Source organism: Athalia rosae, chromosome 6, assembly GCF_917208135.1.
Source record: "Athalia rosae chromosome 6, iyAthRosa1.1, whole genome shotgun sequence".
Classification (NCBI taxonomy): domain Eukaryota; kingdom Metazoa; phylum Arthropoda; class Insecta; order Hymenoptera; family Athaliidae; genus Athalia; species Athalia rosae.
Window position 1 is genome coordinate 14024963 of NC_064031.1, and position 15772 is coordinate 14040734.

The 15772-nt window shown below is 45.4% G+C and overlaps 1 protein-coding gene across 6 annotated transcripts in view; it reads right to left on the reverse strand.

The window, feature by feature from the left end:
- LOC105687582 (tyrosine-protein phosphatase non-receptor type 13-like) overlaps positions 1-15772 on the reverse strand; it is an 88164-nt gene that overhangs the window by 19385 nt on the left and 53007 nt on the right. For 5 of the 6 annotated variants that reach the window (XM_048657339.1, XM_048657335.1, XM_048657337.1 and 2 more), the window contains 2 exons: positions 14069-14241; positions 7614-7778 (listed from right to left, as the gene is read on the reverse strand). In XM_048657339.1, the coding sequence (XP_048513296.1) occupies positions 7614-7778; positions 14069-14241 (338 nt within the window). Of the gene's footprint in view, positions 1-1888; positions 2027-7613; positions 7779-14068; positions 14242-15772 lie in introns of those variants that run through there. The other variant, XM_048657341.1, reaches the window with a different exon arrangement.

Sequence of the window (15772 nt, forward strand, 5' to 3'; positions counted from 1 at the left end):
AATAAAATCGTATAATTTTACCGGGAGAATCAGAGTTATTACACCCCATTCAATTTCAGGTTATTAAAGTTACTCTCCAAACGCTACATATATACCCGGACGATACAACGACCGGATTAATTCAAATATTGTAGCGCGAAAATTGTAAAATTTCACACCTGTACGAGACGGATCAATTAATCCGCTTTGAAAAATAAAAAAGTAGCGATAACTCGATCACTTCCATGGAACGATCGATTTGATCGGCAAACTCGAATTTGAATTGAACAAAATTTTTCGTTTCTTCACTCGAAAATAGAAGAGGAAATCGAAGGCTTTTAGTCTTTAAAAAATCTCGAAGTAACGCATAGTGCGAACAGGTGAATAATAATCGAACGCAAAGAAAAAATTCACCCTCATGTCTTCCCTCAATTCTTTTAGTTATGAAGACGAGCAAATTTTGAACTTTCGCAGAGCTTTTCGAAAATTCCAGAATTATATTCCTTGAAAATTGTATATCGAGTTTTTCTTCGATGTTGATACGTAGGGAGAATTTTTTTGACCGTTTATTATCTAGCTTGTTTATATCATAGATTCCATAGGGTCTTCGGTGGACCGAAGGAGACGTCGCATGATAGGCATAGATCGTAGAGAATTGGTATATAGCTAAGTTGTTAGTCGGTTCGTTCGTAGTTATAATTAATGACAAAGAGCTGGGCGCAAGCCATCAAACGAAGAGTAATGAGTTTGCTGCGGTGGCCAGCACTCAGTCAACGCCACTCTCCGCATCCCTCACTGTCCGCGTTTCCCGCCTCCTCAATATTCCTGCTTTGTGCATCCTTTTCCTTCCGGCGAACGGTCCGAGCTCTCATCCCCCACGTCCCCGTTACCATCGGCCATCGACGTTACTTTACCATCTTCGTGCAAAACATCTATTCGTTTCGTCGTGGAAATCGAGCGGGCCTCATATCCAAGGATGTTATTTCATCGCATTTCATTTCGTTTCGGTTACGTGATTCGCCGATCAAATACATCTATCGCTTCCGTTTACGCGAACATCCCTCCCGTCCGGAGAAAAAAATGAAAAAAATGAAAAAATGAAAAAAATGAAAAAAAAAACGGAATAAACAGACGTATGTATGCAGAAAACGGCGAGCGCCCCCGCGAGTTCGGCGTTACGAGTATCAACTCGATTTTCATACATGCAAATCAGGCTTTTTTTCGTATATCAACTTATTTGTACACCGGTCGTTCGTTGTTTCGAATTTTTATTCCTTTTATCCGAATTAATTTATTCATTTTTTTTTCTCCATTTTGGCAAACGGACGGGAGACGTGTATCGTTATTCCTGTGCCCGTACAATCTTTGAGAATCGCTCCGTGATCTGGAAGGATACGTATCAAGGATTAGGTATACCGAGGGATGTTTCACGAGGCGTAAAATGATGGTAGTAAGACAGTTCGGGGTGAAATTCAATTCACCAGTTTCGATTAATCGACGCGATGTTGGGATACCCTACGCGACGCTCGTAAACACGACGCGTTACTTTAATCCAATGAATCATTGGATACACATCGAGCGAATTACACGGAATTGAATAATATTTCATCGGGCGAGCCACTTCCCAGGACTCACCTAATTCAAGGCGGCGCGACGCGTTGCAAGTAACACGATCGCCCCCCCCGTATCGATATAACTCGCGATCGCGTTATGTCGCGGTTCCATTAGTTTCCGTCTTATTCCCATATCCTGTAGCCGGTTGATATCTTCGCCATTATCGGCAACCTGTGGGTTGTAGTCATCGTTTCTCGCTCGAACCCAAATCCGCATCTTGGCTCGCGGGGCGAGCGGAGTCTTACGGCCTTCTCCCGGCCAAATCCCGACCCCTATCTCCCTGACCTATACTTACATTCTAGCGTTCTATCGCTCGGCCCGTCTTCGGATCCCTTATTCCTTCATCCGTCTTCCTTGTTCCTTGCTTTTGCTTCTCGGTATTCCGACAATCTCCGAACCACAAAAATTTGGCGAACCCTCAGCCGGCGGCGGGTGGGGCTCCCTGCATCGATAAATTATTACCGACCTAGCGGATTCTTGTACGTAGAAATTGAGCATTCCGAGCGTCGTTCTCGGCTGCTTTGCCGTTGCTCTTCGGCTGTTCGAATTCAGCTTCTATTAAGGCGTTAATTTAATTAACAACATCGGAGAATGATTTCGGCGGGACGATATCACCACGATTGGTTTCGTTCCGTAGAAATGTCTACCTCACGACACGGATGTTGTCTACGAACTCGAGATCTTCTCGCAATATTTCACCCCACCCGGTACATGACTGATAACAGTTGTTAGCGATTACGTATAACTCTCGTCCTATACACTCACTAGCACGGCAGGTAAAAAATGGAACTTTGAAAACGCGGTATACTTTTCAAGAGGGTATTCAAAGTCGTTACGTCGGTTGTACGGTGGAGGGCTTAAATAATGGCGAATGATGGCGATGTCAATGTGCGAATTAAGCTCGTGTAATGGACAATAACGTCGGTAGTTATTTGTCAAGAACGAAATGGGTAGTTATAACGTTTTTTATTATATCTACTAAAACTCTGTACAGCCTAAATCACGGACGTATGAATCCACAACTCAATCCCGAGACTTCTGTCCTTTCAAAACTGTAAAACTTAAACCAGATGAGTATTCGGATATTTTTAAAGACAGCCAATAATGTGCCGTCGCCAAAAATATAGGGAAAAAAAATGGTCGAGCTTTCGGAGAGCCGAATCTCAATCATCGGTGCTAAGCAGAGTGCCGACACGATCCGAGATAGCGTAAAGTATCGCGAAAGTGGCGTTAAAATTCGTTCTTGTATTTTATTCTTATCTTAGCGAATATATCCTCTAGGGACTGGGGAGAGTGACATCCATTTCGGTATTCCTGCCTAAAATACAGAGGTAAACGTGCATCGAACGTCTTATCGCGATTCGTTAATAGCCCATGAAAAAAAAAAAAAAAAACGGCGGTTATCGATCCCCGAATTATCATCCCTCGGCGAAGAGATGGCCGGATACAAAACCCCGAGGACACCAGATCTCAGATTACCTTTCACGTTCGCGTTGTACGGGTGCGTTTAGGGGCGACGTAACGGAAGTAACATTCGGGTGAACGTGGGTACAAGCCCCGCGGTCCCTGAATATTAATAACGAAGCGTAATGATTCATTGCTAATTTCGTACGCGGTGCACGCGAGGGTTGCCAAACCAGTCGACGTTCGTCATCGATTAGAATCGCACGACGCACTTTTAAACGCTCCGTGAGTTACGATGTCGTGTGCGTTCGTCGCCGACGAACTCTGTAAAGTAAGACTCGATAAATCCGACGACACATTTCACCGAACTATCCAGGTACACCGTCAACTTGATATGGTTATCGTCACTGATCTAGATTTTCTTTACAACCGGTCTAAAACTGCATAATCTTCTGGAATTTTTTCCAATCGCGTTGGGAATGAGAAAAAAAATTGAACGGATGAAAGTATGAGGTATGTAGGTACATTTTGATCGTTACAAACCTACGCGTTGTTCAAACCGTAGGGAATCGTTCGGAACTTTGGGACGTCAAAGTTTCGAGTCGGTTGATACAGACGGGGGGATAAGAATGCGGAGTATCGCGATGAAAAGAATGAAAATGGGGGGCGGGTGGGGGTGGTCGGAAGTGGCGTGGACAAGAATCCGCGTCCGAATTCAGGAGATCGCTTTGTTCGTCGAACGTAAGAATAAATCTCAAGTTTTCTCGATCGACCCTGAATATCTGGGATAATACTTCTCCGCGACTACGCTCCATTCACGTCATTACTTTGTCGCAGAGAGGAACAAAAGATTTTTCGAGTGAAATTCGAAAGAAAGAATCGAGCGGCTGAGAAGACGGTTCGCTGCTTGGCCCACTTCAACGTTCCGCGACTACCACCCGCTTCCGATCGTCGCTCCTACCGTGGCGGTTACGCAACTTTGTCGGTCGATCGCCCGGTCGGTTTCCGCCGTACTTTCCACCCCGTACTTACCACCGATTTCGATCGTCATTCGCTCCTCCGTTCCACGTAACTAGATCTCCATCGGATTCGTCAAAATGCATAACTCGCGTCGCGACGTGGGTGGACGGTAGAATCGCGGTTAATTCCGTTCGCAGGTGGGCCAGTCGGCCGCTGTTCGCATCGTTGACATTGATTCGATTATCGGCACGTCGCAGTACACAATGCTCGAAGGTAACTCGCACGCTGTGCAGTCGGAGGTTTTTCTTCGCGCCATAAACCGGCGCTTCTTTTTTTTTTTACGGTCGAAAGTTAATCGCCGTATACGCGAAGGACGACGATAAAACAACTCTTATGCAACGGAGGCGACCGAGTAAGGTTGAAACGTCCGACGACCTACAAGTTTATCCGTCGACGACGGCGACGCGAGAGGTGAAAGTAGAAGAAAAAGGCTCGAATAGGTTTGTCGGCGGAGTTTGTTTGATTTCGCGTTGTTCCGAGGACGAAAATACTAATCTCATCCGCGGACGGTTATTGGTGTGGGAAATTCCGGAGCGTCGCCGTGAAAATCCCACGCAACGTATCCGGTAGTTGGCCGGCTGTACCGCAACCCCTTCGCGTTTGCGACGCCGTTGTGTACACAATATATCACGTGTGTACTTAGGAAAAGGTTATACACGTGTTGGATACAAGGCCCATGGTTGAGAGAACCACCTTTCAGACTGGTAACGTAAAGTTTGAATACCGAGTCCAAAATTGTCGTTGAATTGAAAGCCTTGAGCGTCGAGAAAGGTCAGAGGTCGCGCAATCTTACACTTTTCAGGCTTCCGGCGACTATAGGAGTTGATGTCGAGGCCGAGTCGAGGTCACCGGGGAGACGTCGTAACGATCAGAAGAATTCTGAAGAACTTGACGGATTTTTTGTTGTTTATTTTTTATTTATTTTTTTTTCTTTGCGTTTCTCCCGCACGTCAAAGGATGCCGCGATATCTTTCGATGAAGAATTTCAAACCCCTTCGACGCAAAATCTCCTTTCGTTCGCCCCGTCAAATTACATTGCGGAGAACGATCATTACTTTGTGCCGGTTGACGATGAAATTTTTCAGTCCCTCCGAAGGTTCGTTAGACGAGCCGGAAATTGAGCTGTAATTATAATCCCTTACTTTCGAAGTACCTGACAAAACCTTCGTTCCGTTTACAAAGAAAGAGAAAAGGAGAAACGAAAAACGATTCTTCCGATGAAAAGCTCGAGTCCGCAGCAGCATTCGGAACACTCGCGCTGTACACCCCGTTGCAAGTTCGACGTACGCCAAGACTTTTCGGAGGACTTGGAGTAACTGGTCTTTGGTTTTTTTGTTTATAATTCCGGTTCGCCGCGGTAATAAAATAGACCGCTTTTCCGGAATTCCGCCGACTTTTCCGTGGCATTGAAAAACGTTGGTGCGAAGATTTGCGAGTTTGAAAATTTCCGCAGTCAGGAGACTCACGGAAAGCTCGGTTTACCTCCGAAAACACAGAAGCGTCGTCGCCCCGTCCAGATTCTTTACTTTTGACCTTTGAATAGGGAGGAAAGTGTCGGGGCAGCGAAGCATTCGACGAATAATTAATTAACTCATAATTATCACCCGATATTCGAAAGAAAAATTTTCCGTATTTTGTCTTACTTCGTTTTATGCCCGAAATCTCGTCGAACATCTAATTACGCTAACGACCCGCTGATGACGATTTCACCAAGAAATCCCTACGACGGATGGACTCAGGGTGCGAAAAAGCCAGAGAAAAAAAAATAATTTTTTGCTTCGCTGAAAACAGAAGTATATGTATACGTACGTAAATATATATATATATATATATGTTTATGTAATATGTTAAATTCGTATAAAACATTCACGTGACGCGTCTGCCATGGCCAGCTACACTGTCATTTACATCACAATTAAACTCAGGCACGCGGTTTGCATTCATAAATTAATTTACACTACTACGTACGTTATACAGGGAGTCTCGCCGCGAGGTGAATCACTCGACGTTCGTTCGAAAAATAATTTGTGCGCCGCGAAAATACGTCTCGGATATACCCGCGATTCGCTATGGCTGCGCTATCAACGAACGAGTGATTCTCGAGCATCGATCCGGAGTTTTCGTTATCGAAATTTCTTCAATCCGAATTGCATTCGGTGCAGCTGATCCGGGTGGACGCTCCGAACCGAGGCACCCTGTACGTACTTCTGTTCCCGTTATATTTACGAGTACTCTATTTACGTGTGTTTATAATGTACACGCGGCGAGTTACACGTCGCCGCGAACACCGCCTGAGTTTAATTATAAGCAAATTGGTTTATTATTCAGCGTATCGCCGGAGGTGCCGTCTCTGGACGGGGGTTGAATCATAGGTAGAGTGGTGTAAGTATCACGGTTTAACATAAACCGTGACGCCCCCCGCGTCACTTTTTTCACGGTCAAAGTGGACGGGTCAACCGCTCGTAACCGAAACAATATAATTTTTGGTCCAATAAGAGGACCGCCGGAAATGCAAACCGCACACTTATAAGGTAAGCTAGTTTCGTGGAGCGCCAGCGCAAGAGCTTTTCCTCGTTGCCAAGGTATAGGTAACACGCCTAGCGCGATGCCGACCCTACACAGGTATACGAAGAGAAGCCCGGGCTGCAGCCCGTATCCCTGACTATAACGTAAATTAATTCGTAGAATTATTGTTTGCCCGGGTAGAGATATTTCCGTCCGTGGCAAGTTTCCGCCGTAAATCATGGTTCCGTAAGCACGAGGGCTAGGTTACTTCCCCCGTCGCTGTTACGAATCCGCGATATCTTTGGAAACGGGTTTCGAGTAACTCCGCGATCGATTCGGATTCGGATTTTCGACCTTCGTTTTCAAATCATCGCAAACGCGAGAGTCTCGAGGCTCCACTGTCGGTCCGAGAAAACGGCGGGGTGAGTTTCGGCACCGTGGAAAAAATGCGCATTTCCGTGTCCGAGTGGAAGGAATGTACCCGATGCGTTTCACGCCGAGACAAAGCGAGCGCGGAAGGGGGTTTTGTAAATGGAAAATTTTCGAGTCGCCGTTGTTCGGAGGTAAGGGGTGGTATGGTACGCGGTAACGAGCGAGTGGGAAACTTAAGCGCGCTAGGCGACGTGACGTACGGCGAAAAATAATTTTCCCACCTCGGACGTTGAAACGCTTTATCTTTGAAACAATAAATATGAGAAACGAACGAAAACAGCCGGTGAGCATCAACTTTACCGAGGCTTTTATTGTACATTTATCATCCGAGGGACGCGAAAACACGCGACTCAACCCCCGTCGGTGTGCGTGCCCACAAAGGATCGTTCAACCCTTTACCCAGTCGGCGCAACGTCGTCTGACCTACGCGCACGAGGGATATGGAAAAATATCCAACCTCCGAATCAGTTGAACCCTCGAAGTGACGTCCTCGAACGTCCGTATGTTCCCGCTCCGCGCAAATATCAAATATTAGTCTTCGCGTTATACGACTTGACGCTTCGAGTCTTCTTATTTTATTTTATTTTACCACACCCACTGTAATAAATCGCGCATCTCTCGCAAACTGCTGAGTCTCGACGTACAGGGCGAGTACTTACATCGAGAAGATTCATGAGGGATGCTCTTCGGTGGGGGTCAGGCTCCGTCATGGCTGCCAAAACCGACTGGAGAGCAGAGGACGGCGATACGGACCCAGTTCCAGTCAGCGCTGCACCACGAGGCGTCGTATCCAGAAGAGCCCGTCCGAGGGAGTACATCCACATCTGCGAAAAAATAAATAACAATAAAATTGAAAAGCTCGGACGAATTTGAAAGGGCGAACGAGGTCATCCGAGCGTCGCCGAGACGTTGAACCGTTCGTTTAAATTTATTTGGGGGGAAAAACGCGCGAGGGAGAGAATGCATTGGGTGAAAATTTACACGCCGAAATGGATTAGACTGTTTTTCTTATCCGGAGAAATCTCGAGGGTGGTTTTATCGATCGACGCCTTTCAGGATCGAATCACTCGCTACGGTCGTACAACGTACCTGTTGGATACAAATCTGATTCCTGTATAGGTATAACGAGATTCACCCGGCTGATTGACAAGGAATAAATAGATCCTCGGAAAACGATGGATGGATATCGCCTGTGCGCGATAAGGCGAAAGATTCCCATCGATCCGAGAACGATGTAAATTGATAGGTGAACGATGTACTCTCGTTCGGAGGCCTCGTCGCATTTTCACGGTGATTTTCGATCGCAAATTAAGCGACTATTTTCGTCTTTCCGTTCGGTATCGTCCGCAACGTCTGCGTCCGTAAAATTACCGGATTCGATCCGGGCCCACGAGGATCGCCGAGGTGGCGTCCCCTCGAAACTGACGAAGCCGGCGAATGCGGGAGACGGAGAATGAGACCGAATGTCCTCAGTTTCTCTGCCGCATGGGGATCCTCGCGAACATTTCTCATCAGGAAAACAACATGCAGGGCATAGGTAATTTATATGTCTGAATATATGTATACGCGTGTGCACGATATGACCTGCGCCTTTCCCATGGGATTGAGTTTCCTACGGTCCGGAATTGTTGTATCGTCCGAATGTATACCGATCCAATTTGATTTCTACGTACGTATCAACGTCCGTGTATATATATATAACAACTCGCGGTAATAGTGGCACGATGAAAATGGACAGGATCGCATAGAGATATCAAATAAAAGACACGGTTCCTCGCTGCATCCGGAACCGGAGAAGTCTCTTTCTATATAGCTGCGCAGGTAAAGGTTGAAATGAAAGAAAAACAGATGAAAAAAAAAAAAAACGAAAAAAACAAGTGGATATAAAATAAAAAATTTTTATCCTCCGGCAGCGTTTCACTTCGAGAAAATTACGCGAAGTGAACATCCCCGGAGCTAAGTGCAGAGCGCTCGCAGGTACTCTTGCAGGTAGGTAATTTTAACATCCCCTCGCATGTACACAGGTGTGTCAGATGTAATGTACACGTGTAAAGGTGTAACCATGCGAATGCGAACACCAACACTCGCGGTGCGCGCACCCCTTCGGGGTGGCAAAGCTCTTTTCTGAAAGCGAGCCGTGCACCCGATTTTCAAAATAGATTACAAAGGTGGAAAAAAGAAAATTAAATGAACGAAAAAAAAAAAAAAAAGAAAGAAAGAAAGAAGAGAAGAGAAGAGAAGAAAAGTTTGAATTGGGACGTTTCCGAGGAGTTTACTCTGCGAAGAAAGAAGAAAAAGCGGCGAGGTAAAATAAAATAAATAAAAATAAGAGGGGCGGAAAAGAAAAATGGTAAACCTGTTCTGTGCGAAGTATATAACCCACCTTTGCCCGGGATCAACTATAAAACCCGATGTACGTAATTATGGATAAAATGTACATAGGCGATTTCCCTACCGAGGGGATATACGACGTGCATGCACGTTCGAGCCCCTCGCGTGTGTCGGCGAAAGCTCGTGAAGCGGGTTTTGCTTTCGCTCGAGGGAAGAAAAGAATATCGCCGGTCTTCCGAGGCACGAAATGGCCGCGCGCTGTTCATCTCGTTCAAATATTCGGGTTATTCACATTCGGAGTACAATTACCCGCTAATTACTCCGGTAACGGAAGGCACCGGCGCGGTGACGCGGAGCCTTACGTTCTCCGCGGTGCGAGCTATTCCGGTTTATATCTTTCGATCGGTGTACACGCGCTGCTACGCTGGTGAAAATTGGTAGGTGTAGAGAGAGCTACGGAGTGTTTACCGGTTCGAGACCAATCGAAGTCACTCGAAAGTTAACGAGGTTACCGGCTTCCGTCGCTGCCACGGGGAACGCGATTAATTAATAATTTAATAATCTCGCGACTCACCGACGAGCTCTCTTCACGACGAACTTTCGAGAGCGCCGCGGAGATCGACGCTGCCGCGCGTTCGCTGCCGCCGCCGCCGCCGCCGCCGCTCAAGGACCGCCTCGAGCTTCGGGGCTACTGGCCCCACCTATACTCCGAGGATAATGGAATCACCCCTGTATCCCACCTCGGAATCACGGGGATTCTAAAATCACCGAAAACCCGCCTTCCATGGCTAAAAGGACAGCGAAGTACGAGCCCCCAACCCGAAGGGCGTCTCTCGGCGAACACTTTTGTTGATCACATCCCGCTGAAAATTTGTTATCGCAGTTCGGAACGTTTGCCCTTCATCTCCGGAATTAATTGTCGAAATTTATTTAACGTCACTTGGTTTCAATTCGGATAATATCGTAACGCGAGTTTAACGATCGCATTAACATCAACCAAATATCGAACTGCAATCGCTCGAAAAATTCAAAAAAAAAATCGTACGGAAAACTAGGATTTCTTTTACCTATTTTTTTCCGTTGGAGTCATTCATTTAATTTCGCTGCATTTGGATTCTGATTAGCCGAAGCTGTCTGCGTAAAAGAAAAGCTGCGCGTGTTACGGAATTTTATAAAACGAATGAATCAGGCGAGTTAAGATTTTCAGGTCTCAAGTGGCATTCCGGGGTCAGCGCGTAAGTTAAATAGTGTTATTAAAGCGTTGAATGGCCCGAGTTTTTTGTTAAATGAATTTTTTTAAGAATGCCGCAGCTCGTGATGTATTCCGCGAAATAACTCGGCTCACTTATTATATTAATTTATCACAAAATACTGTAACACAAGGGGCATCAGCAACGCTTGGTTTTCCACAATTCTGTGGAATGTTTCTCAGCGAAGTAAAAATGAATAATAAAAAAGGTGCGCCGCTAATTTAAAACCCAAATTCTTCACCCCATTATTACGCCCGATTTTCAACCACTCTCGAACTTTTGCGTCACCTCGAGATAATCATCTTCGATCTCACGATTGTCTCGGGATCAAAATCTGCAACTTGCGATGCCAAATCGTTCGCGGGGTTTGATTTCGAAGCCCAACGCGCGCGTTCTTGCTTTTGATATTTACGCAGTGTCCATCGGTGCGAACGCCTCGTAAATCATCGAGGAAAAGCTGTGAACTCATCGCCTAGCCTGGAAGGATGTGTGCAGAGGCTTCCGCGGAACGGGATGGAAAGAGCGTACGAGAAGGAAGGATAAAAAAACAAATAAAAATAGGGAAAACCGGGGGATGAAACGAGTGGAGAGAAGAGCAAAGCTTATACCCGTGTGCGAAAAGCATGTCGTACTTATTGCACGAAGCAGCCATTGTTCGTCACCCGCGGCTATTTCCCGTGGCCACTTCCTCCCACGTCCTACTATATACGGTATACTCGAACGGACACAGGGAAGAGTTGAGGTATGCAACGAGAAAAACTCTGGCTGGAAAAGAGACGCCCTCACCAAGGACCAGACGAAATGAGATGTAATTTCTGGGGAGAATCAAGTTTTCCAGAGATACGAAATATCTTTGAAAAAACCAGTTTGATTATTTTTTTTTGTTTTGAGAATCCCCATTTTTCTCTTTGGTTTTTAATCGGCATACGAATCGCGGTTAGAAGTCGTTTCTGGGCCACCCCGTAGATCGAGCAACTATATTCCTCCCGGTGAAGGGCGGTATGTTTTCCTTGGTGCTTCAATGCAGCTCAGTTCGGTGTGTTTTTAGCTTGTTATTGGAATTGTAAAACCTTTTTATTCTCAGCCCTTTTATTTTTTACTCTTCTTTACCCTCTCTCTCGATCCAAGGGATGTCTACGGCAGGATAACAGTTGGACATTATTTTCCGACTACCGAAAGAGTATCCACTTAATTCTACTTGACCTCTCCTGCAGCTCTACCTCGAAGCAACGCACCTCCGGGGGTGTTGGCAGTTACGGGAGCCGAGTGGGAGCTATTTTAAAAATTGATAAAACTAGACGCGTCGGAGATTTCACGTTTTATCTCTACCTAACTCGGAATTTTCACCCTTGGAATAGGTAACATTCATTCGAGGTCGTTGAAGCGATTCGAAATCAAAGCGTCGCGTTAAAACTAAACGGATAATTCGAATAATCGTGTTACGAAAGAGAAAAATTCAAGATATTTTCAACCGAGGATCATACAGCACTCGCGGGACTCAAGTTTTCATAACTTTTCCACGAGAAAATCTCCGTATCGTTGTACATAATATGCCCGTAGGGTGACGCGAATAAGGTATACATTCACTACGTCTGCGGCAGACACTTATAATAAGATAGTTGCACTTTTCCGCGGCAATATCGCGGAATGATAAATTTTTATCCCTCACCCGCCGTATACGCGTAATCGAGAATATTTATACGCGCCGATTGTAACGAACTCTGGATACTCGCGATTCTTGAACAAAGTAAAAATCGCACAACCGGATAGAGAAGAAACTACTACGCGCGGTTGAGATATTTCTATTTTCGAATACGAATTCAAATATTGTACCGAGAACGTCGTTCGGAATAAACTCGTCAAAATGGAATCTACGCGGAGTGTCGCGGTTTCGAAATAATGATGGAGAAAAAAAAACAAACAAAAAAGAAAATACAATCAGATACCGAAAGTCGCGGAGTTTGTTACTGCATAAAATACGGACGTGTAAAATCAAAAGCTTTTCGATCAGCCGGGCGCGATTCTACTTTTATTTCGCTCGTACGTAGATCGTTACACTCTCGGAGCTTTCAGGACTTCGGCGATGCTCCCGTACGGCGGACGTAACCGTGCAGCCTCCGGGTGAACAATGAACGTGATCAAAACGTTCGGTAAACTTTCAAAAGCTTTGTCTCAAACTTTCATCGTATGTATACACGGAGGTGCGGGAGGTACGGAATCGCACGCCGCTACGTGTAATACACCGATAAATCGCTGTACGGGGAGAGGAGAACGTGGAGTGGCGATGAATCGCTTGATTAAAATCTTGCTCCGATATATTTATTTGGAAATTCAAAATTGTTTCTGCCGCAATAAAAATCATCAGGATTTTCCATCCGAACCCCTCTCACCTCTTGTACTTTTATACCCACATCTATGTGCGTCTCTTAAGCCGAAACAGCTGAACCCGCTGGTGCGGAATAACAAACGGTCGATCCACCATCAACTCGCCTTTGCTGTTGACGTACAGGGCAATAAAATAAAAAATAAAAAAAAAAAGGGGGGTGAAATAAAAGAGTGGAGGTAAAAGTGGAATAAAACTCAAAAGAGGAAGTTATATTTTGAAACCCTGCACCGCAAATAAAAGTGCGCGTATATATGATCGAGTGGAATATTCGAACGTAGTAGAACTCATTCGTCGTTCTCTTTGACTTTTAGAAAGATTCGTGATTTGAAAACAAAAATTCAAATACACATCACAAATCGACGTTGACGGTAGGTAAAAAACTTGGAATATCACCGGTAGACGGAAATCTGAATTGTGTCGCTGAATAATTTTGAAAAATTCATCCAACGATTCGGGTTTCGAGTTTTGATACCTTGCTGTCTCTTCGATTATTTTAGCAGTACGTAGGTCATGTAATGTATCAGGACATGACGCATGGCTATGTATTTGAAATAATGCGGAAACTTTGAGTTGTGTATCGGTATTATCGGTATACGTAGATAAAATGGAAAAATAAAGACCAGTGTGTGCCGAGAACCTTAGAGTTCTGGTAGCGATGTAGCGTTGAACCTATACGTGGGCTGCTCGAGCGAGTAAACGAACTAAAATGAACGGACGAAGAACACGAAGGGAGGAAGAAGAGCGAGAGAAAAGAATGAAAATAGGACACAGAAATGAGAGTAAAATAAAATGAGAGAAACGGAGAAAAAAAGGGTGCGCGGAAAATATGAAGACTGTTTCAAACAGATGAAGAAAATTATTCCCATCGCGTTTAAACGCATGCAGATTACCTTTTTAAATATTCAAGAAACGGAGTAGTAAAACGAAGACGACGAGTAACAAGTACGTATTATATTAGATATTTTCGCATTTCACGTGAAACGTAATCCCGAGATATACACCATTGTTATGAAACTGGGAGACAGTGGTGCGAGATACGGAATGGATGAAGAATTGTCGGTCAATTTTTTAAATTTTCTGTGAAATGAATTTAACGAGGGGGAAAAAAAGGGGCACGAGGTGTTTCCTAGCGCGTTGATATTCTCACCTTCTCCGAGTCCGTGTCCGAGTACATTTTACCCGGACGATATTCGGGGGGTAGATAAGCCCTCGCTGTTTCCGGTGGCGCTGAACGTAGAGTAACCCTTCCGCGTGCGGTCAGTTCCAGGGTATGCGGGGTCACCACCGGACCCATTCCCGAACCTCCGACCACCCCACCGTCTGAAAAACGAAAAATAAAAAAACCGATCAAGAATCACGCATCACCTCGTATTTTCACTACGCTGTGATCTCATCGCGAAGAGAATCGGATTCTCTTATAACGGCATCGAACAAGTTCGAAAATAATTTATCGACGGCGTGTATTACCGCAAGTTCGTCAATCTCCGCGTAACAGGGGGGAAAAAATGGAGAAATAAAAAAAAAAAAAGAGAAAAGAAAAAAAAAAAACCAGAAACGAGAGAATCTTACAACGCGGTGAGTTTGACAAGGGGTGAGAGTAACCGAGGAGCAGCACGAAATTCACCCTCTAAAAGCCCAAGTAAGTGGGCGGACTTCAGATACATGAGGAGGTGGAGGAGAAGAACGGCAGCGGGTGAAGGGGGTCAGAGCTTTCGGGCCTTGGGGGGGGGGGAACTCGAAGGAGCTACAGATATAGAAGGAGTGTACGGAATCCCCCCGAGAATAATAGAATCCGAGGTTCCCTCCGCCCTTTTATTCGCCGTTCACCTTATCCAGTCGCACCTTTTGCGCGGTAATCACTTTAAACCACTTTTAAGATATCCGCTGAATTGATGATTTCTTTCTCTCCCTTTTTTCTTTTTTTTTCCACTCTACTTCTGATTTCGGGGCTCGTCGTCAATCAGAAAATTGTCACCGCGTGGGGATCGCCGGATGCTCTACTCGTTCGAATAATCGATACTCAACTCGATACACCCCCACGGTATGTATCCTGCGACCGATGAATGTCTGAATAACTCGAAACGTGAAACGTTGAAACTGACTGCGATCCGCGTTCTCGGATACACCGCGCCTATTTAGATATTCGAGAAACCTGACCGCCACCGAATACCACCAACCCCAACTACGAGACGCAGCGTCATTTTCACAAAAAATTTTCCGATCGCTTCGAATCGACACTCCGATTCCGCCACGTTTCATCTGCTTGTACTTTACTCGCTACTTCTATTCCGTTTGTCCATCGAGAATGAATCAATTTTTCTTTGAAATTGTGAACCGTAAACTCCTTGTGGAATTTATGTGAATCGAGCGTGTCGATGGCCCATCTCGAAAAGCCAGTTGTGATGTTTCCTCGTTGACTTAGGGCCCCGGGGCACTTTGTTTGCAACGAACGACGCTTAGAATTACCATGGGATTGAAATTCAGCGTGAAACTAGCCGAGGCAGACGTACGAAATTCAAATTTATTTACCAGCCGGTTTGCCGTTCCGAGTGAAAAATTGCCCGACAAATCTCGTACTCGAATTAATTTTTTCACGCCATTATCGAGCACCTCGTTTTTACTTTGGGGTTCACCGGGGAAACGATGCGAGCTACGTCAAGGCTGCCGGGACACAGGTGTGCGGGTAAAATCTGACGGAGGTTTATCACGAAATTTTGGGATTATGTGCGTCAATTAAATGGACCCTAAAGCATCGCCCACGTGATTAATCATCGCTATTTGTTTCAACTTGGTAACCACTGCACCGCTAATTGATCGTGAAGCCTGGAAGCCCACGCCCGGCTACGTGGGG